The 21258-nt window shown below is 48.5% G+C and overlaps 1 protein-coding gene and 1 non-coding gene across 5 annotated transcripts in view; both read right to left on the reverse strand.

Annotated features, from left to right (window-relative positions):
• Positions 1 to 3238: 3238 nt before the first annotated feature.
• Positions 3239 to 21258, reverse strand: part of PLPP3 (phospholipid phosphatase 3) — an 87441-nt gene continuing 69421 nt past the window's right edge. For 3 of the 4 annotated variants that reach the window (XM_043575086.1, XM_043575087.1, XM_043575088.1), the window contains 2 exons: positions 18228 to 18404; positions 3239 to 5177 (listed from right to left, as the gene is read on the reverse strand). In XM_043575086.1, the coding sequence (XP_043431021.1) occupies positions 5052 to 5177; positions 18228 to 18404 (303 nt within the window). In that variant the 3' untranslated portion in view covers positions 3239 to 5051. The remainder of the gene's footprint in view (positions 5178 to 18227; positions 18405 to 21258) is intronic. The other variant, XM_043575089.1, reaches the window with a different exon arrangement.
• On the reverse strand, positions 11714 to 11786 carry TRNAK-CUU. Its single transcript has one exon. It is a non-coding gene; the product is annotated as a tRNA-Lys (tRNA).

Here is a 21258-nt window from a genome sequence, read left to right on the forward strand (position 1 = left end):
ATACTGTGCATAGTGGGGGTTTGTTAATTTTCATTGTTTAATAGTATTCCTCATGTGGCTATTTAATTATCCACTCAGTTGATGAGAATTTGAGTTGTCTCCAGTCTTAGGTAGTGCGTCCATGAGCATTCTTGTACCTGTCTTTTGATAAGTATGTGGAGATATATATGGGGTATATATTCGGTGTATATTTAGGAGGAGAATTTCTGGGGGATAGGGTATGTGTATAACTGGCTTTGGTAGATACTGCCAACGTTTTCCAAAATGGTTGTACCAATTTACCTCCCATTTGCCATGCATGAGTTCCAGTTTTGTTTTGTTTTGAATGTTTATTTTTGAGAGAGAGAGAGAGAGAATATGCAAGCTGAGGAGGGGCAGAGAGAGAGGGAGACACAGAATCTGAAGCAGGCTCCAGGCTGTGAGCTGTCAGCACAGAGCCTGACACAGGGCTCAAACTCACATACGATGAGATAGATTGTGAGCTGAGCTGAAGTAGGACGCATAACCAACTGAGCAACCCAGGCGCTCCAAGAAGTCTACTCTTTGCCCAAACCCAGGATCGAACTAGGGACCTTTAGTCTCTTTTTCTTATTCATTATTATCTACAACCTGTTTTGGTGTCAAAAGAAAACTACCAAAGCCTCCCTGTCACTAACATTTTCTCTGATATCCAGCTGGGGCCATTCCTTCCACGTCATTTAGAAAGAGACGTGGAGAATCCAAATGGGACTGTGTGCACTCAAGGGTCTTTGAAACTGCAAAAGGCTGTTAAAGGCATGATTATCATCATTGGAAGGATTCTTGCAGAAGCTAGCATCTTTTTCGGGATTGGATGTTCTAGAAAGGATGCTTACGTGAGGTGAGAAGAGGGTCCACATGGAGGGTGTCAGTCTTTCTGATTCATTCCATTTAAGTTCCCAGGACACTTTATACAGGGCCCTGCTCCCCCATCCCACTGCCATAATTATTTACCTACTCATTTGTCTCTTGTCCTAGACCTGCATTTGGCAGACTCTTCATTCGTTCTGTTGGGGTCGGGGAGGGATACAAACAGGCTTTGGCCCAAGGTAGCTCTTAGGGAAACCAGCCTCAGATAGGACATCTCCTTCTGCCTACACCTCATGGCTTCCTCTACTTTCTTCATAACAGCTTAATTCGTGATTACATATTTGTGTGATTATTTGATATTTTACATTCTCCTCTAGCCTATAAACTCCTTAAAACTGAGATCCTGTTCCTTTTATCCACTATCCCACCTTACGTGTTTACTAGTGCTCAGTACACTGTAGGGAATTAATACTAGTCAACAAATAATTGAAATGGGTTGGATCTGAATCCCAGAGGTGCCCCATACTATGGCATGGCTCCATCTTCCCTTAAGTCTCCAGGAAATGGGGTTATTTCTTCTTGAGACCAGTTGAGTCTGTCAAGTGCTACTGGAAAGGTGTGATGGAAAGACTAGAGGATTAGCAGCCCAGGGGTTTGGTCTCCTGGTCCCTCCTCTAATTTGCCTTCTCCCCCCAGCAAGTTATTTTGTCTATCTGGACCTTTGTTCCTCTGGATTTGAAGGGAAAATCTGGACTCTGACCTTGAGGGTCTCCCTAGCTGCATACTGGGGCCCAAAGGTACATTTCTGCCTGCAGGAGAATGCTGAGAAAGTGCTGAGCTAGTGTCAGGGCCTGAGCAGGCTTATCTAGAAGTGAAGAGCAGACTGATTGGGGGGGGGGGGGGGGGGGGGGGGGGGGGGGGGGGGGGGGGGGGGGGGGGGGGGCTTTATTCCCCCATGCCCTGAAACCAAATGAAGTTTTGCCTCCTTGGATTTTCAAAGTGCTTGGAATCCACGGCTTTTTTCCTCCCATTTTCTCTTTTGAACAGGAATGTCTGTAACTGTTATTCTATGCCTGTCCCGTCGCTGAATTTTGGGGAGCAGCTGACTTGTGTTATGCATTCACAGTTGGAGAGCAATTATGCCTCAGGATGGACTAAACCCAGAACCCCATCCTTACCTGACTTCGATGATTTAGTTTAGATGATGAGATTTGAGATTCTGGAGTCAAGATTTAGAGAAGACTTTGGATTTGAGTTGATGCTGTAATGGCTTGAGACTTTGGGGGAGGTTGGGATCTGGTGAATCTGTTTTGCATGTGGGCTGGATGTGAATCTTTTGAGGCCTAGAGGGTGAACTGTGGTGGGCAGCCTGACCACCCTGCAAGACGTCCGTGTGCTAATCCCTGGGTTCTATGCATATGCTCTGTGACATGGCAAAGGGGAATTAAGGTAGCAGATGGAATGAAGGTTGCTAACCGGCTGACCTTAACACAGGTAGAGCATCCTGGGTAAGAGAGGTGGGTCCATCTAATCAGCAGGGCCCTAAATGTGGAAGACATGGCAGAAGTAGAGACCCAGAGACCGCAGAATGGAAAGGACCTGGTCCAGTACTGCTGGCTTTGCAGATGGAGAAAGAGGGCCACAAACCAAGGGATGCAGATGGCCTCTAGAAGCTGGACAAGACCAGGAAACAGCTTCTTCCCCAGAGCCTCCAAAACTGTCAGATAGCAAATCTGTGCCGTTTTAAGCTACTGTGTTCCTGGTAACTTGTTTACAGCAGCAATAGGCAACGGACGCAAGTCTTGGCCGGCAATTTACTCTTCCAGGGTCTCAGGTCGTTCCATCTTTGGGCTCCTTCGCATTCCTCAGTTCTCAAAGAACTGCCAGAAGGATCAGCAGTGACAAACAGGCAGACGTGCCTGGCACACAGGTGCTCAACGGGTGTGACATGTACCAGCTCCCCCTCTTCTTCCAGGCTGGGGAGACACCGGGAGAGAAAGCAAGGGCCAAGTGCCATTCTCTGGGGAGCGCCCTCCACCCTCCTTCTTTTGATAGTAAAGAGCTCCCTTGGGAGCTCCCCAAGCACACCTTATCAGGAGCCCTGCTTCTTATCTGCCTTTGGGGGACCCACTAGCTCCTCCCTCCTTAGCAAACCCCTTTAGAATACAGAAGCTCTTTAGAGCCTGAGACAGATCAGAGCCAGATTCTGGCTGGGCAAACAGGCTTTCAGAGATGAAAGAGCAGCTGAGGCAGCTACGGCCACCATATTTCCCACTGGAAGGATCAGGAAGTGGTGCCCCAAGGTGAAGCCAGCCCATTGAAAGAGCTCAGAGGGCCTGCGAGCCCCCTCCCTCCTGCCACACACCCGAGACAAACACCCCTCACACATTTCAGGATTCCAGCCCCTTCATTAGTTGGGTTATGAGCTTTTATTTAAAAAGCACATTTAATACAAGTGTAGTTTCGCAGATACAAGTTTTCACTTTGTATTCTACAAAAGTCTTTGAATATTATTCTCTTTACAAAATGGAACCTTACAAAAATACTGACACTTTAATGTTTTTATACAGTTTTCTCTAGTTGCAGTTATTTCTTTCATTGTAAAACAATGTCTACCACAGAACTACGATATTTTAGTTGATATTAAAAAAAAAAAATTAACTCCATGCTTTTTTAAGCAGCTAATGTAAATAACACAGGTCGAGACAGTTTATAATCATAGTGGATGTAGCTAAAATTGTTTCAGAAATAATATCTTACATAGTTAACTTTTAATGTTTTATACATTATTTATATAATATTTATATATAAAAATCATAGCTTGCTAGAAGTGGAAATGAAAAGGACGGCTTCTGGAGTAAGGATGTACATGTGCTTGATCCATGTGGTTACATTTAGCCCTTTGCAAGGTTTGCACCCGCGATCTGAAAGCATTTCTTCCTTCCTCCTTTCCTCGAAGGTTCAGTAGAAAGGATCCCTGTCTACTGCCCCGCGTGGGACCTTGCTTGGAAGGACACTTACGGAGAGAGGATGAGGAAAAACTCTACGGAGATTTAACCCATGTGTTCTGCCCAGCAGAACCTACCGAGAACTGCCCTAGAGATCAACCCCAAGACAATAGTGCTTTACACAGCTTCGCAAGAGCAGCCCCCGCAGAGACGCTCGTCCGCTCCGAGATCTGGAAGGGCCGCCTCTCAGGCACCAGACCATCTGCTGCTCTGGCTCATTCTGACTCTGAGTAGCCAAAAGGTTGGTGAGTTTTTCATTCTTGCCCATTCGCTCCCACGTCTCTTGCACGTAAGGCTGCTTCCCGTCAGCCGACGGCAGAGCACGCCTTTGCTGGTGTCGGGACCCTCCCGGGAGACCCCGGGGGGCACACAGCAAGGACTTCCGGGGAGAAAGCAGTGACCGAAGCTAACTGTTACCAAGAGTGTGAAGGTGCCGCGTGACTGGTGAACACAACAGGGGCATCCCGCTGCTGACGTCCCGCATCACACAATGATGCGGCCAGAGAAGACAAAGGAGGGCCAGCACCCTCGATCGCTTTTGAAATTGTGCTATTTGTGAAACTCACTCATCCACAAAGAGTCTCCTAATCGCTAAAGTGAGGGGCTGTGGCTGCTGGCCTGGGGGCCGGGGGAGGGAGGGAGAAAGGCCTCAGGACTGGGAACCCAGATTCGGGATCGCGTGGCCTGACTTAGCACACCTGCTCTGCCCTTATATTGAACAAAACAAAACCAACCTTCCCGAACCAAAGTCACAGCACAGATCAGAGTGGTGTGGACAGAGAGACACGAGACAGGAGCCCGCCCAATGGCTGTTTTCTTGATTCAGTGCTACTTCTGGCATTGTGTGCTACAATGTGAATTTGATCTTTTCTCACAGGCCTGGGGTTCCTCGGGTCACAAGCGTGACTGGCAGACCCTACTCAAATCATTTTAGTGTCTGTTCCAGAACAAGCCCGTGTTCACTAGAACATGAACACTTAGACCAATTGCACATCCAGGATTTCGGCACTTGGTGTTAGTTTGCTGTTGTTTCCACATAGGTGAATGCTACCTATTTTGGAAGGCCACAAGATAAGACTTTTTTTTTTTTTTCCTTTTTAAAATCAGTTGGGCAAAAAGTTTTTCCCTACATTCTACTGTCTGATGAGATTGGAGAGCAGCAAGAGCTTGCTGTCAGCAGTCATTTTATAAAACAGCTCAGGAGGTGGGCAGCACCTACACCATGTTGTGGTGATTGTTCCTGTCAATAATGTCCACAGGTGAAAGGATTTCCTTCCGGAGAGCAGGGGGAGGCAGGGAGAGTGTCGTCTTGGTCTTGAAGAGGTCGGACACAAAGAAAACCTAGAAGCACAAAATCAGACATCGAAATTAATAACTGACATCTGGGGCCTGGGGACAGGCAAAGGGAAGGTCACAGAAGCACAGACTTTGGGAAAAAGGGACCCCCAAACCATAGATCTTTGACTAGGGAAGGATCCTACGGAGATTTATATATATATATATATATATATATATATATATATACACACACACACCAACTTATGTTATACAGGTAGGGAAACTGAAGCCCAGAGAAGGACAGTGACATGTCCCAGGATGCACAGCCATGGTGGGAGTAGAATTCTGTTCTCTGGACTCTCAGTCCAGTGCTTCCTACCAAAAATGCTACTTCCCTATTTCTCAAGGAAAACGAACAGCAGTGAAAAATAAATTCCTACATAAGGAAGCAAGTCATAATTAGTCATGCTCATTAATCTACGATACTTTCCCTTTCCTCACAAAGAAATCTAGGGTGTAACCACAAGAGATCAGCCAACATGAATTCCTATCAGCAGGAGTGGAGAAGGAAGCCGATGTGACCACGTTTTCCTGAAAGTCCGGATCTCAACAATTTGCTGGGGGTGCAGAAGCCAGGGTTTTGTGGCTGAGGGAGTCAGCAGCTAACTCGGAGGAGAGGTCAATGCAATCTCCTATCGCTCCTTCCCAAAGTCCTCCCCATTTGTGAGCACAAGACCCCACCCGGTCTTAACAATCCCTGAGGAACATTTACAGACACCCAACTTGCAAAGGTACGGGGATGGCTGAGGCATAGCTCCTGTCCCAATTAGCTTACGAGGACAGATTCAAGAGCCTGATGAGTTAGTGAAGAAAAATTTATGCTTTGTATTACATGGCAAAATAAATACACAGACATCCACTTGAGCCATTCAGCAATAGGAGGTTGTATTGCGTAACCATAAGAGGCGGCTATCAGTCATGTCATTTAATAGGAAACACAGGGCAGATTTTCGAAATGGAGACTAGAGCACCTCCAAATTCCCTGTGCCTAGCCAACTTTCTGGACACAGGTCATGCACTCACTAACAATGATGGCACTGTGACTTCGTTCTGGACACAGTAGAGGCTAAAAAGTTACTTTTCAAATTTTTTTGAGAGAGAGAGTATGAGCTAGGGAGAGGGGCAGAGGGAGAGAGAGAGAATCCCAGGCAAGCATGCTCAGTGAGGAGCCAGATGTGGGGCTCGATACCCTGATCCTTGGATCATGCATCAAGGGTCCATGGATCACCCCTTGGATCACCTATCGAACCAACTTCCATGATGTCCTTTCTTTTTTTTAAAGGTATTTAACCAATTTTTTTTTTTTAACGTTTATTTATTTTTGAGACAGAGAGAGACAGAGCATGAACGGGGGAGGGGCAGAGAGAGAGGAAGACACAGAATCGGAAACAGGCTCCAGGCTCTGAGCCATCAGCCCAGAGCCCGACGCGGGGCTCGAACTCACGGACCGCGAGATCGTGACCTGAGCTGAAGTCGGACGCTTAACCGACTGCGCCACCCAGGCGCCCCCCATGATGTCCTTTCTATAGTCAGACAGAGCATCAACCAAGTGCCACAGAAAGCACAGCCAGAAACTGGTGGTGCTGGTTACTCAGGAGATCAAGGGACCAGAAGAGGAACAGGAAATAGAGACTTATCAGCCGCTACAAAACCCTGACAACTTTAAAAAAAAAAAAAGAATTTTTCTTTTTAATGTTTATTTACTTTTGAGACAATGTGAGAGACAGAGTGCAAGCAGTGCAGACAGAGGGAGACACAGAATCTGAAGCAGGCTCCAGGCTCTGAGCTGTCAGCACAGAGCCCCACTCGGGGCTCGAACTCAACGAACCATGAGATCATGACCTGAACTGAAGTCGGATGCTTAACCGACTGAGCCACTCAGGCGCCCCAACCCTGACATCTTTTGAATTTTTTACCCATTCTATACATCGCCTACTCAAAGGTTTAATTATTATTTATTTATAAAAAAGTAATAAATAAGAAAAGATGGCTGGGATGTTTCTGTGCTACTATCAGAAAGTGAAATGTTGCCAAGAAATGTTAACATTTTAATAACATTTACAGCCCCAGTGCTATAGAATGTACCATTTTGCAAAGAAAAAAAAATTAAACCTTCTGTCCCTTTCTTTTCCAAGGAGGTGTGAACAGTGAGAACTCCTGGCTCCTAGTCCGGGCCAAACCCGAGAACCAGGAAAGGAAAGATGTGTACCCAACCCTGCCAGGGGGTTCGAGGCCCCCTGGCTGGGAATCCTTTACATGTGGTCACAGAAGGAGCTTGCAAGTGCTTCCCGTATAAGGAAGCACTAACGACCGTGACTGAAGTTAAATGTGGAAATAATTACACTTTTCAACTCTTCTCTGACAGGTGCAGAGCCAGTATCCCCATCTCCACCTGGAAACTACCCTCTCCTTCCTCCTTTACTTGGTTTTGGAGGAAGGCTTCAATCTAGCCCTCCGAGGCGGACTCTCAACTGCACTTCTTCCTGCCCAGCCGCCGGTGGCACCAAATGAGGGCTCTCACAGCTCCCATCTCTTAGAGATCTTTCTCCCAGCTTCAGCCCACCTGCTGAAGGCAAACATAGCAAGGGGATGAACCCCCAGCCCCCAATAAACATCTTCCCTCCGAGAATCTGACACCAACTTAATCTACTGGCTTATTTCCCAGTTTAATTTTCTGAGCTCATTATCTACCGCATATTAGGGTTTCCGTTTCCCAGCTGCGAAACAGGGATAATATGGACGTTAAAGGCAAGAATGTAGGGGCCGCCTGGGTGGCTCAGTCGGTTAAGCGTCCGACTTCGGCTCAGGTCATGATCTCGTGGCTCGTGAGCTTGAGACCCCACGTAGGGCTCTGTGCTAATGGCACAGAGCCTGCTTGGGATCCTGCTTCTCTCTCTCTCTCTGCTCCTCCCCTGCTCACTCTCTTTCTCTCTCTCAAAATAAATAAACCTAAAAAAAATTCTTGTTGAATTTCTTTTTTTTTTTTTTTAATATGAAATTTATTGTCAAACTGGTTTCCATACAACACCCAGTTGAATTTCTAAACTCCTCTCTACTGGAAGCAAGCATGCTGGCCTTGGGTCTTATCGGCACTTGCGAATCCCCCAGCCTTCTGGGGAACCACACGCTCGCACGCTGCATGTACGCAGCCAGGCGGCAAGATGAAAAGTTGAGTCAGGTCCAGCAGAACCCCCCTTTAAAACTTGCATTTCGCTTTCAGCGCGGCTTGAGCTTACACAAACACTTTTTTGGGATCACGAAACTCGATCCCGTCAAGACTCAAACAGGGCTCAGTCTTCCCAACGCTTGAACAGCAGAGCACAAAAAGGACTAGCAGAAGTGAAAACCTTGCCCGGAGCAGTTCCATTTCCTGCAGAAGGTGCTCTCCACCCAAAAAGAAAACCCAGAGGCCCAGACGGGGAAGGGTCTATACAAATTAGGTAGCTATCTTATGTCCAGGGAACCACTCCCAGCCCACAGCCCTACTTCCACAGATCTCTGCTGTGAGAAGAGAGCAACATTAGATAATAAACACAGTGTCAGCGCGCCGGAAATCTATACCCTAAGCACCAAGAAAAGCTCTTGTTTAAACTGCCCTGAGCATTTGCTTTCAATTCCATCTCTCCGATTCTTTGAATTTTATAAAGTGCTTTTCTTGAAAAATGCAACCAGTAACGCGTATTGAACATCTGCTCTGTGCCAGGCCCTGAGATTATAAAGATAAATATACCCAAGAGCCCTTTGCCCTCCCAAGCTCACAGGGCACTGGGGGGGGAGAGATCCAAGCAAACAGATAGTTACGATACAGTGTTTTAAAGATCATGATAGAGGGAAGCCAGGGGGGTTGAAGAATCATGGAACCCACGCTGAAGGGGAGGGTGGGGGGCTTTATAAAGAAGGCTTCCCCCAAAGGAGGTATATTTGAGCTTAGCTCAGTAGGAGTTAGCCAGGTGGCGAACGCCAGGAATGTTGTTCTAGGCAGAGGAGCAGTGCGTGCAAAGGCACGGGAGAGAGAACAGCACGTTCAGGAGCTGCAGGAAACTCAGCATGGCTACGGCCACGCGGTCAGTAAGGCTGCAGAGGAGACAGCCAGATCCTGAGAAGGCTCCTAGGACACGTTAAGGAACTCGGACCTCATCCTCTTGGCTTCAGGAGCCACTGTCAAGGCTGTAGCAGAGAAGCAGCCTGTTGAGAAGGCTGTTACCTAAAGATGCAGAAGGAGTCAGAAAGGGAATGGAGAACCTGAAGGCAAGGGCACCAAGTCAGGACCCGCAGAGTCCAGAAGACGGGTCCCGCGCTACAACCAAGCCGTGAAGACGCAGAAGAGATGGATTTCTGGAATGTGGAGAGCAGAAGGCAGTTGGTAAGAATTGACGGGGGTGGTGTGGACGTGTGGAGGTGGATACGCGTGCAGGAAAAAGGCAATGCTTTCCTTCCTAGTTGTGCGTCTCACTCTAGAAATCTTTGCTCTTGTTCCCCCTCCCCGAGCTCTTGCGGCGGGGGTAACCACGCCAGGGGGAAAAAATTCTAGCTCCGCTTTCATCTGCCTTCTAACATTTGGGGTCCCTCTGACAGCACCTTGGGGAAGCAGGTGTGGCCTTCTTCTGAGTTAGAATGGCCAGGCCATTCTGGGACCCGAGTGTGCAAGATGCCCTGACGTACCCAAGCCCTCAGGAGAGTGGAGTCCTTCGACCAGGAGCAAGACTCCACACTCCACAAAAGACTCGAGGCAAGTCCAGGCTGAGGAATCCCATTCGTTACAAAGAGGAGGAGGTAAGAAGCGTACAGGGAGCCAGCATCCCCAGCACGCCACTGTGTCATCACCCCCCCCCCCCCCCCCCCATCCAGCACATGCAGCACTGGCAACGAGCCTTGCCCACAAGGGCAAGACAGACTTGTCTTCAAATCCAGCCTCTGCCATTTTCGGTAAAATACCCAAATGAGGGACACAGTACCCACCTCGGAGGGTCACTCTAAGGATGTGACGTAACAGAAGGCACAAGTGTTGACAGCGTGGTTAATAAACCATAAATAAATAAATAAAGGTTAATAAGTGGGAGCCATGGCCACTGGCTCAGGCGTCCAGTGCCTACCTACACAACGTCACTTCTCCTTCCCCGCCCCTTGTGTGGGAAGACACGAAACAAGAGAAGGAACTAGAAGAAAGGAAAAGGGGGGGGGGGGGCGGGGAAGACGGATGATGAAGACTATAAATAAGCCAAAAGGTAAAAGTCGAGCCAGACAGGAAGATCATACGCAGGTAGGAGTTTTCCACAGGACAGATAGAATCTGATCTCCAAGTCCTATAATTTCCGAGGCTATTTTGGGGAATGAGTCAGCACAATCAAGAAGGAAGATGCCTCTGATGTCTTGCTGTCAGCACTCACTGGCCCCAGAGATGCCAGCCCCCCGGAGCAGAGAGGCCCTTCTGGGGTACGGCCTGGCTGGAGCTCAGCAAGGACCAAGCCAGCCAGAAACAAGAAGGCCGGTCGGTAGCAAGGTTTCTACTCCCACTTGCCTGCGAATGGCCACGTCGGCAACTTCTGAGGGTCACTTCGTTAATCTACCCTCGGTTATGACAACAAAAGTGTTCTTTAAATGTTTCTGGAGTCCTGGAGTGTTTCAACTCCTGAGAATGTGGAAGTTAGCTCCCTGAAAATAGGAATCACCTCCTCATACATCAAGGATTTTTATAAGCCCCCGTTGAGCTTAGATGCCAGCCCAGAGCAGCTAAATACTAAAGGAGAAGAATGTTAGAACCTTAACAACCAGAAGAACACGGAGGGTTGTCTATTCTGGTATTTCTCCAAATGTAATCCTCAGATCATCTGTTTCAGAATCAGCTGGCTGCCTCTCGAAAAAGCAGATTCCTAGGCCCACCCTAGGCCTACGGGAAGTGTAGGGTTTTAACAAACCCTATTTTAGTCTGTTATGCAGACTAAAGTCAGGAGAACCGCCAATGGGCACCCTATGGAGATAACACAGATGGGCTCAAATGCTAGATCTGCCATGTTAATGGCTGAAGGTCTTACACATCTTGTAATTGCTTTGAAAGCAGCTCCTGTATCTATACACTGGGTATCAGGATACCTGCCCGGAGCTGCCTGTGTTTTCTCTTTGCTACCCACACTCAACGTTTTTTAAGTTTATTTATCTATTTATCTTGAGAGAGACAGTGTGAGCGGTGGAGGGGCCGAGAGGGGGACTCCCAAGGAGGCTTCATGCTGTCAGTGGACAGCCTGACGCGGGGCTCGATCTCATGAATGTTGAGATCATGACCTGAGCCAAAACCAAGAGTTGGACACTCAACCAACTCAGCCACCCAGGCACCCCTACCCACACTCAACTTTTAATGACCTTCCGTCTTAGCACTGGGCACAGGCTTTAACGTTTCCACTTTAGACTGTGAGCTACTCAAATGCATAAACGACTCAGAGCCCAGCTGTGGCCCTCAACGAATTCTACTCCACCCCCACGGGAGGATACAGTCCATGAGCTGATCTTTTTCTTTGTAACATTTTATTTTCAAGTAATCTCCACGCCCAGCACAGGGCTCGAACCTACAACCCCGAGATCAAGAGTCTCACACTCCACCGACTGAGCCAGCCAGGCACCCCTGCGCTGTTCCTTTTTGTAGACTTCCCCACGCCTTGGCTTCAGGATTTCCTTTTGGCATCCTGCTCTACCATAATAAACAATCTCATGAATTAAGGAATCATTTTCTTTGCAGGAGAAAGCCTTGGGACCTGGCTCACCCTCGTGCCCCAAGTATAATAAGTGCTGTCTAAAGAAAAGCCATCTTTGGCAGCCCTGTCTTTTGACTAAATGAGAGCTACCCAGTTGCAATCATCACTTTTTGACCTCAGAAAAGGACTTCCAGTGGCTTTTGGCACTGGGGACTTGCCAGCATCTCATTTGAATGGTTTCCTGGTATATCTGAGAGGAACTTGATGGGGTGGAAACGGTCACAGAAAAGACTTGCATCAGGCAGCAGGATCTGGTACCAAAATTGCGCCTGCTGTGTGTGACCTCAGACTAAGTCACACTCTTGCTGGGACTTGAATTTATACCAAATGAAGAGGTTTATAACTTCAGATGATAGATCGTCTCTGTATGTGCGTGCAAGCATTATTTAAAAATTCACCTTCCCATAGTTGTCAGGCTTCAGTGGGAGAATTCACATGAAAACACCTCCTACTGATGTAGGGCTACTCAAATCCTACCCCAGTTATCATCATTCATGACCATCACTGCTACTGAGGGTCATGGATGAAGTTAGTCGCACAAAAACAAGGTGTGTTTGGAACAGCGGAGGAGAGTTGGGGGCAATTCTGGAGGAGAACAGGGATCTGTGCCTGCCTAGGACCCTTCCAGGAAGGTGCTTCTAGGCTATGGCAAAGGAGGGTTTCTGGGAAGGCGGGAAGGGGGCGGGCACAGCACCGACAGCTCAGCTAGTGGGGAACTACATCTAGCAAGATCTGGGCTTCCAGAACATGATGCTCAAGGATGACAGAGGCTGGGAAAAGCAGGGGCCCTGCTTCCAGAAGTCCTACATTTTGAAGCCTTCTAGGATCAGAAGACACACTGTGTTCCCATTGTTCTCACCCATCCCCATGTCTCTGCAACATTCCTTCTTCATGAAATGCCTTTCCTTCTCTTTTATAGCTCATAAAAAAGTGTCCACTCATCAAGGTTCCATCTCCTCTAGGGATTCTTTCTAGCCTTCCAACACCCTCAGAATGAACTAACTATCCCCTCTCTTGTGCCCCCCATTGTCCCCACTACATCAGTGTTTTTCAAACCTCATGTCACAAGTCCTGAGAAAGTTACAAAATCCATTTACTGGGTGGTCACTACCAACATTTGTTTTTTGTTTTGTTTTGTTTTGTTTTTGGATACACTACCAGCATTTTTAAAGGTTGAATGAAAAATATTAGACTGTATCACACACAGTAAGGGTAAGTCTTATTTTGGGAAATTTTCCAGTTATGTGTGAGTGCTTCTATTGGGTTATAATGGAAAACATACTTCTTTTACAGTTTATTTATTTATTGAGAGAGAGAGAGAGAGAGAGAGAGAGAGAATGAGAAAGAATATTCCAAGCAGACTCAGTGCTGCTTGCACAGAGTCCAATGAGGGCTCTATCTCACGAACCATGAGATCATGACCTGAGCCGAAATCCAGGGTCAGAAGCCTAACCAAGCAAGCCACGCAGGCGCCCTGGAAAATGAATTTATTATTACGGATCGTGGTCAAGTCTGGGGAAGCTCCTGCATTAAAACTCTTCAAGGGCCAACTCCTTTTAGCTCCAAATCTTTAAAACAAAGTATAGTACTTCCTCCATGATACACATTCAATTGATGTGTTGCATGTGGCAAGCACAAGCATCTTTTATTCATCGATTCCACAATCTAAAGAGAGTGGGATGTTATTATCATCCCCACACCCCACTATAGGGAAAGGTGGCTGAGAAGAAGTGACATGCCCATATGCCTAATTAGCAGGTGGCTAGTGGGATTCCCTTTGGAGTCTCTGACTCATCACTCATTCATCTCAGCAGTGGAATGAGAAACGAGATTTTCGAAGGACACTGAAGATGGTGGAGGATCCAGTCATCATCTGCTGGGGCCACAGTTTGTCTCCAGACCTTGCTCCCTTCTCTTTCCCACATCACGGTCCTGACACCCCTACCCCTCCTCAGAGTGGGGGCCCTGAGGAGGCAAGGTCAGCCCCAGGGCCTACTGGGCAAAGAGCTAGACTTCTGCATGGCCAGAAAAGACTTGCAAGGTCATTTCATCCATATTCCTGTGCCCAGACAACAGTGTGATCAATCCAATGGGAATAGATGGGAATCTTCCATTAGAGAAGGAAGAGATCTCACAAATTCATGGCATAGACCAAGCATGTTTGGAGTTCACGGTTTTAGTCCTATGAGAGAGAATTGTGAGCCAGGATCTGGTCCCAACTCTGCCACTGTGTGTCCTTGGGTGTGCCACACCCTCTCTGCATCCATTTCCTCTCAAGGGGGTGTCATCACCAAGTTCTTAACACTTGTGTTCTTGCTGGTCTCTTCTCCCAAGGTCACCACACTGGGGCAGAGACAAAGAACGCCCTCTCCCTTCCCTACATCCTGGAGGAAGACAGCAGCACACAAAAGAGCGACGGCTAGCTGAGCTACACCCCCGGGGAAGAGGAAAACCAGGAAAGACTCTGCCGTGTGTTTATGACATTCGAAAACAGCTGCTTCCTCTGCTGCACCCACAGCAATGGCGGCCTGGCCCTGCCCTGACCCCTCCCAGGGCCCCATCGTTTGCCATCTGCTGGAGGGTCAGGGAAGAGGTGACCAGATAGGCAAGTTGTCACCAGACAGGAAATGAACTGATGTTTGTCGCCTCGTCGGAGTCCCTGGGTTACTCTAGGGGGTGAGTCCAGCTGTAGGGCTCATATCTTGGTAGGGCTGACTGTGTGTGTGTGTGTGTGTGTGTGTGTGTGTGTGTGTGTAGGCAGGAGGGGCACTGTGAAGGTCAGTATGTGGCTGTTTGCATTGGCTTGCCTGACTGTGTGTTTCTGTGGTTCTGATCGGAAAAAGGATGGATGTCTATGTGTCTGGGTACTGCTGGGTCTGTCCACGCGCCTCTGGGTCTCTCTACCTCCAGCCACACGTGTAAAGACATACATCAGTGTGCAGGCCTATCTGACCCCGTGTGCCCATGTCTTCGTGTTCAGTCCGTGATACCACATAGGTTTTCTGTTTGTGGTGAGTGCCATCGGCTTCCCTCTCTGGAAAGGTTCAACTAGCGAGCAGTGGGGTAGGAAATCGGATCTGCTCTTGCTTGACACGTGGTTTCTGTCTAGACACATGTGCTTGCTGTGCAGGACTTACTCTCAGAAGACCTGAGTAAAAGTGCTAAGCTGTCACGGCCTGTTGCCCAAGGCTCTGCAGTGACTCAGCCAACGTTCTAGGGTGATGCAAGGCACCCACTGGGACTTAAAAACAAGTCCCAGCCCCCCAAAAGAGGCCATCTTCGTGGGCACTGCAGGAAGACGGTTCCATCTGAGAAGGCAGGTAGTTTACTCGCTACAAAAGTCGGCCGTGCCTCTCAATCTCTGTGGGAGAAGGTCCCAGAGCTATCACGCCTCCAAGGTCCATTCACAGGATGAGAAAACTAGGCTCAGAGGGGTAGTGTCTCGCCTGAGGTTACAAGTTCACTCGTCACATGCCCTCTTTAACCAAGGCTAATCAAGCACCCCTTGTGCCAGCCACTGTATAAGGCCCGAGGATGACAAAGAGCTGGAAGGTGAAGCCACAGGATTCTGCTAAGGCACTGGCAGCCTGGTTCGGGAGACAGACATTTGAGCAGGCAACTTCAACAAAGCCAGGCTGAAGGCCACAGCAGGAAAACCATGAAAAGGGCCACGGGAACAGGAGGAGAAAGTTAGACAATTCTGTCTTCGAGGAAGATGGCGGGAAACGTGTGATAGACTAAACAACGGTGCCCCAAAGATGTCTGTGTCCTAATCCCTACAACCTGCTAATATGTTACCCTCCATGGCCAAACAGACTTTGCAGGTGGGATAAAGTTGAAGACCTGGAGATGGGGAGATTTCCCTGGATCACCGGGCGGACTCCACGGAATCTCCCGAGCCCTCCTAAGAGGGAGGCAAAAGAGTCAGAATCACAGGGGGAGATGTAGTGACAGAAGCAGAGGCCAGAGAGAAGGAAAGAAAGACCTGGAGGGGGAGGAAGGGGCCATGGGCTAAAGAACGCAGGCAGCTTCCAGAAGGAACGCAGCCCGCCAACACCTTGATCTTAGCCCAGTGAGACCTATTTTGTAATTCCAAACTCGAGAACTGCCAGAAAATAAATCTGTGTGGTCTGTGCTGTTCCGCCTCGGGTTAACTCTGGTTGGCCTTCAGCCCCAGTGACCATCCTTCCTTGCCAAGTGCAGAGGGCAAAGCTTTCAAGTCAGGGAGCACCTGGGAGCAGCCATCGACCATGGGTAAAGGATCTGGAATGGTGCCAGCACAGAGTAGGGGCTTAGTAAATGCTCGTACCAACTTCCTCTGCTCAGCGACAGTCAGCCAGAGTCAAACAGGACAAAAGTCAGACCTCTCATTTCCCTTGTTGAAAATAAACCCCGGTCCTCCCAGATACCGTCTCATTGTGCATGGAGAGTGCTATAGGATATGAAAGAGGCAGGCTACAAAGCATCTCTGCACCTTTTTAAACTGGGGGTGCAGGAGACCCTAACTAGGACAGCAGCACGCGGAAGAAAACACAGCAGCAGGCCGGTGGGCCGGGCGCCTGCCAAGAGCACGGCTCAGAAGGCCACAGTCGACAAAGGGTTACCCCCTCAAGCAAACACCCGTCCCCTGCTGTCACTTCACATTAAAGCATCAGAGACTGAGCTGGCCGGTGACCGATGCTCTCATTTAACGGTTTGCTCCCCCAATTTCTCTCCCTTCTGACCTTGACTGAAAAAAAAAAAAAAAAAAAAAAAAAAAAGGAAGAAAGAAAGTGATGAACAAAGCCGTCAAAAGAGGCAAGTCCTTAGGCCAGGATTCTCCTGCCAAAACTGACAAGCAGCTCAGACACGACTTTCTACCTGGTGCCCACTCGATCGCCACTACTCCCTGCCCACTTCCTTCCCCCTGCACCCGGCCCTCGCCTGCAGCCGAAGCGCCCTGTCCGTATCTCCATGACAGCCCCGTGCTGTGTTCTAACCCCTGTGCTGGCCAGGCGGTGGGAGCGAGTAGACTGGGATTTCCTTGGAAGCAAGGCCTGTGCCTTATTCATCCCTCTGCCTCCAACACAATGTCTCTTGTAGTGTTCTCAAGGAAGAGGAGAGCCACCCATTGACTCAAGCTTTCTATGGATTAAAGACTCATCTACTCTGAGCCAGACTCCCTGAGAGGCACTGGGGAGACGGGGAGAACAACAGTGTGTCATCTATGGTCCCTGTCCCCGGGGAAATTTACAGTCTAAAGGGATACACACATCTGCAATGTCAGCAGAGGGTGACAAACGCCATCACAGGAGTGAGTGGGAGAGGTGATCAAAGGGAGACTCGGGGCAGCAGCCAGGTTTAGAAATGAAGAAAGGCCAAGGGCTCGTCCAGATCTCTATTGTTATGAGTCTTACTGCGAGTGGGCAAGGATTATACGAACAACACGACCCGCATGTGTGGTGCCTAAACATCCAGCCATGACTGTGCTCTGAGATTCTCGCTGGCCTGGTGTGAGCTCCCCAGAGTGGGGCCCAGGAAGGCACGGTATCAGAGCAGGAGCTCCACCATGTGTGCTGAATAAACCCCTCAAAACTTTTAGCAGGCAAGAAAAGCAGAGATTCTTGAGGGGACAGAAGCTCAGAGAGCTGGGATGCCTTATGCACATTCACAGAGTCAGGGATGAAATATGGGAAAAGGGTAACCCAGTCACCTGGGGCAAATGAGAACCTGGCCCATCCTGAGGCCATTCGCTAGGTACAAGGCCTTCTCTTGATGTACAAGGCCCTTTAGCTAGCCAAGGTAAGGCTCAGCCTTGACCAAGCCCCCTCTTGTCTAGCCGACACCACGTTTAGGGTCTGACCAAGTCACCCTAAAGGTCACACTGGGAAGGGTGGAAGTTTCCCAAGATTCTGAATTCAACTCAATTTTAAGTGTCCACCAAAGCAGCACGTGAGCACGGAGTCAGGGACCCAGACTCTGCTGGTCACCTGACATGTGACCTGGGGCAAGTTTCTTTCCCTCTCAAACCCTAAATGTCCTCATCAATAAAGTGAGCAAGGTGGCCACTATCAAAGATCTCCGGCTGCAACGTTCTATGAGCCCAAACCTGAGGACTCACAGACTCTGCTGAATGAAAACTCACAGGCTGGAAGGAAACAGAAATGACTTTCCTTTTACTGAAGGGGTCCCGGGGCGGGGTGACTCTTTATACACCAAGCAGAAAAAAGGATTGAGAGCTCCCTAGCTTTGGTCACTGAGCTGGAAACATTTAACAAGCAGGCGGTGTGGGGCTCCGCGTGTGTAGTAAGAATACGATGCTACTCACTATGCAGCAGGCCACCAGGGCTCCTTGAGCAAATCCTGCAAGCACATCGCTGGGATGGTGCTTGTGGTCGGACACACGCGACAGTCCTGTGTAAAAGGCCATCATGATCAGGGTGAACTGCAGGAGGGGCCGGAGCAGGCGGGCCCCTCGCCAAGTGAAGCGGGCCTGAAGGTAGAGCTGGACAGAGGAGAGAAAATGAACAGAAGCTCAGTGCATTAGAACACCACGAGGACACACACTACACTTCCGTTAAATGGACCCATCTGGACCTCAGGTGGCATGTTTTACAAAAAGCATTCAGCTTGGATATGACCTCAAGCCAGTTATTTAAGCCTTGAGCCTCAGCTCCCATATGGATGGAAGAAAGAAAGAAAGAAAGAAAGAAAGAAAGAAAGAAAGAAAGAAAGAAAGAAAGAAAGAAAGAGGAAGGAAGGAAGGAAGGAAGGAAGAGAGAAAGAGAAAGAAAGAAAGAAAGAAAGAAAGAAAGAAAGAAAGAAAGAAAGAAAGAAAAAAAGAAAGAGAGAGAAAGGAAGGAAGGAAGGAAGGAAGGAAGGAAGGGAGAAAGAAAGAGAGAAAGAGAAAGAGAAAGAGAAAGAAAGAAAGAAAGAAAGAAAGAAAGAAAGAATTAAAATGGAGACAGCAAGGAATGCCTTAGAATACACAGCCTGGGGGCGCCTGGCTGGCTCAATTGGTTAAGTGTCTGACTTCAGTTCAGGTCATGATCTCACGGTTTGTGGGTTCCAGCCCCGCGTCGGGCTCGATGCTGGCGATGCAGAGACTGCTTGGGATTTTTCTCTCTCCCCCCCCTCTTTCCTCCCCTGCCCCACTTATGTGCACACATGCTCTTTCTCTCTCAAAATAAATAAATAAACTTAAAAAGAAAAAAAAAAGAATCCACAGCCTGGACCACACTGGACACTTCCTAAAAGTTCACTAGTTTCTTTTCATCATCTTCTTTTGAAGATTTGAAGTTTGATTGAAACTCACTAAAGAATACTAACCAGGGTAGGAAAGCTTTCTTTTCTGCAACCCGTGACAACTCATTTCACACATCTGTGTGTATTCCTGGAGATATGACTGTACAGTCCCTACATGACTCGCCTCTTAGGATCGTGTTGGAAATAAATGCAGGATCGATAGGAGAGGTTATCAAGATAGTCACAAGGGGATGCTTCTGCTTCAAAACAAAGCAACCCTACCAAAGACCAAGTGTCTAAGTCTAACTATGGATTTTTGAGCTTGAATATAAAGGAAACACATAAACCAACCAGACAATGCCAGGGAGCTTTCACACAGAGGTTGACAGACACTGGGCTGGGTGGAGTAGAAGAGTAACCTGAAGAAAAATGGAAGAAAAAAACCACCTCTGGCCGAGGCAAAGAAATGACGTCAACTGAGCATTGTCCCTTGGAGTTATCTGGCTGCAGTTTCCGTTCTAACCTCTGGGCACAACCTACTTCCCAGGTTCCTGTGGGAACTTGGGAAATGAAGGGGAAAAGGCAAGTGGACAAGGGGAACTTCCGAAGACAAATCAAAGGCAAGCGCAGGGGGAGACCAGGAGAAAGGGGAAGAGAGCACAGGGGAGGAGCCGATGGCCCAAAGATGGACCTGGGACGGCAGGGATGGGACTCTGCCCTGCCGGAGATAAAGGGACACCTTCCTCCTGGTGGTCAGGAAGGAGCAAGCCACTGGCTGGTCCTGAGGAGAAAGAAGGGTGGAAGATTCCAGAGCCAGCCCTGACAGGGCGGGAAAGTTGGCCAGCACTGAATCCACAACTAACCGGAAAGACAATTTTAAAACCCAGGCCAAGAAAACAGCAGGCAACTCTATAATCATTATGAAATGCTATGAATGCGTTATTGGGCAATCTAAGAATAACGAATGAGAAATAATAAAGAATGCATTGATGGGCACGGTTGAACAAGTGATAAAGATCAACAGTTTCTCGTATATAAAAAATAAACAGTTGAAAATCTACAAGAAGAGGTAATGGGGCGCCTGGGTGCCTTAGTCCGTTAAGCGTCGGGACTCTTGATTTTGGCTCAGGTCATGATCTCACAGGTGGTGGGTTCGAGCCCTGCGCTGGGCTCTGTGCTGACAGTGTGGAGCCTGCTTCGGATTCTGTGTCTCCCTCTCTCTCTTCCCTTCCCCTGCTCACACTCATGCTCTCTCTCTCCAAATAAATAAAACATCAAAAAAAAAAAAAAAAAAAAAGGAAAATCTCACTGAGCCTTGAGTTTTCTCACAAAGAAAATAAGTGTAACAGCCACTATCTCTCAGGCTGTAGTACAGGTGGCTGCTACGGTAGAGGTGCCTGGCACCAAGTTCTGCTCAAGACACAGATTTTATTCTCTAACCACATTTCTTTTTTTTTTTATTTAAAAAAAAATTTTTTTTAACTTTTTTTAACGTTTTTATTTATTTTTGAGACAGAGCATGAACGGGGGAGGGGCAGAGACAGAGGAAGACACAGGATCTGAAGCAGGCTCCAGGCTCTGAGCCATCAGCCCAGAGCCCGACGCAGGGCTCGAACTCACGGACCGCGAGATCATGACCTGAGCCGAAGTCGGACGCTTAACCGACTGAGCCACCCAGGCACCCCTCTAACCACATTTCTTAACCCGGCCCTGAGATTTTCTCATTTCCCTCAACTGAAAAGTCTGCAGATCCTCAGAAAATGCTTCTTTAGAATCCTCCAAGGAGGCGCCTGGGTGGCGCAGTCGGTTAAGCGTCCGACTTCAGCCAGGTCACGATCTCACGGTCCGTGAGTTCGAGCCCCGTGTCAGGCTCTGGGCTGATGGCTCAGAGCCTGGAGCCTGCTTCCGATTCTGTGTCTCCCTCTCTCTCTGCCCCTCCCCCATTCAAGCTCTGGCTCTCTCTGTCCCAAAAATAAATAAACGTTGAAAAAAAAAAAAAAAAAAGAATCCTCCAGGGCTTCTCCCTCCCCGTGCAGAGTTTAGGTCATGGGCCTTGGAAATGAGGGTGGGCCAGAGGAAGGGTGGGTTTCCCAACCGGACACGGCCCACATCTC

Source organism: Prionailurus bengalensis, chromosome C1, assembly GCF_016509475.1.
Source record: "Prionailurus bengalensis isolate Pbe53 chromosome C1, Fcat_Pben_1.1_paternal_pri, whole genome shotgun sequence".
NCBI classification, from domain to species: Eukaryota; Metazoa; Chordata; class Mammalia; order Carnivora; family Felidae; genus Prionailurus; species Prionailurus bengalensis.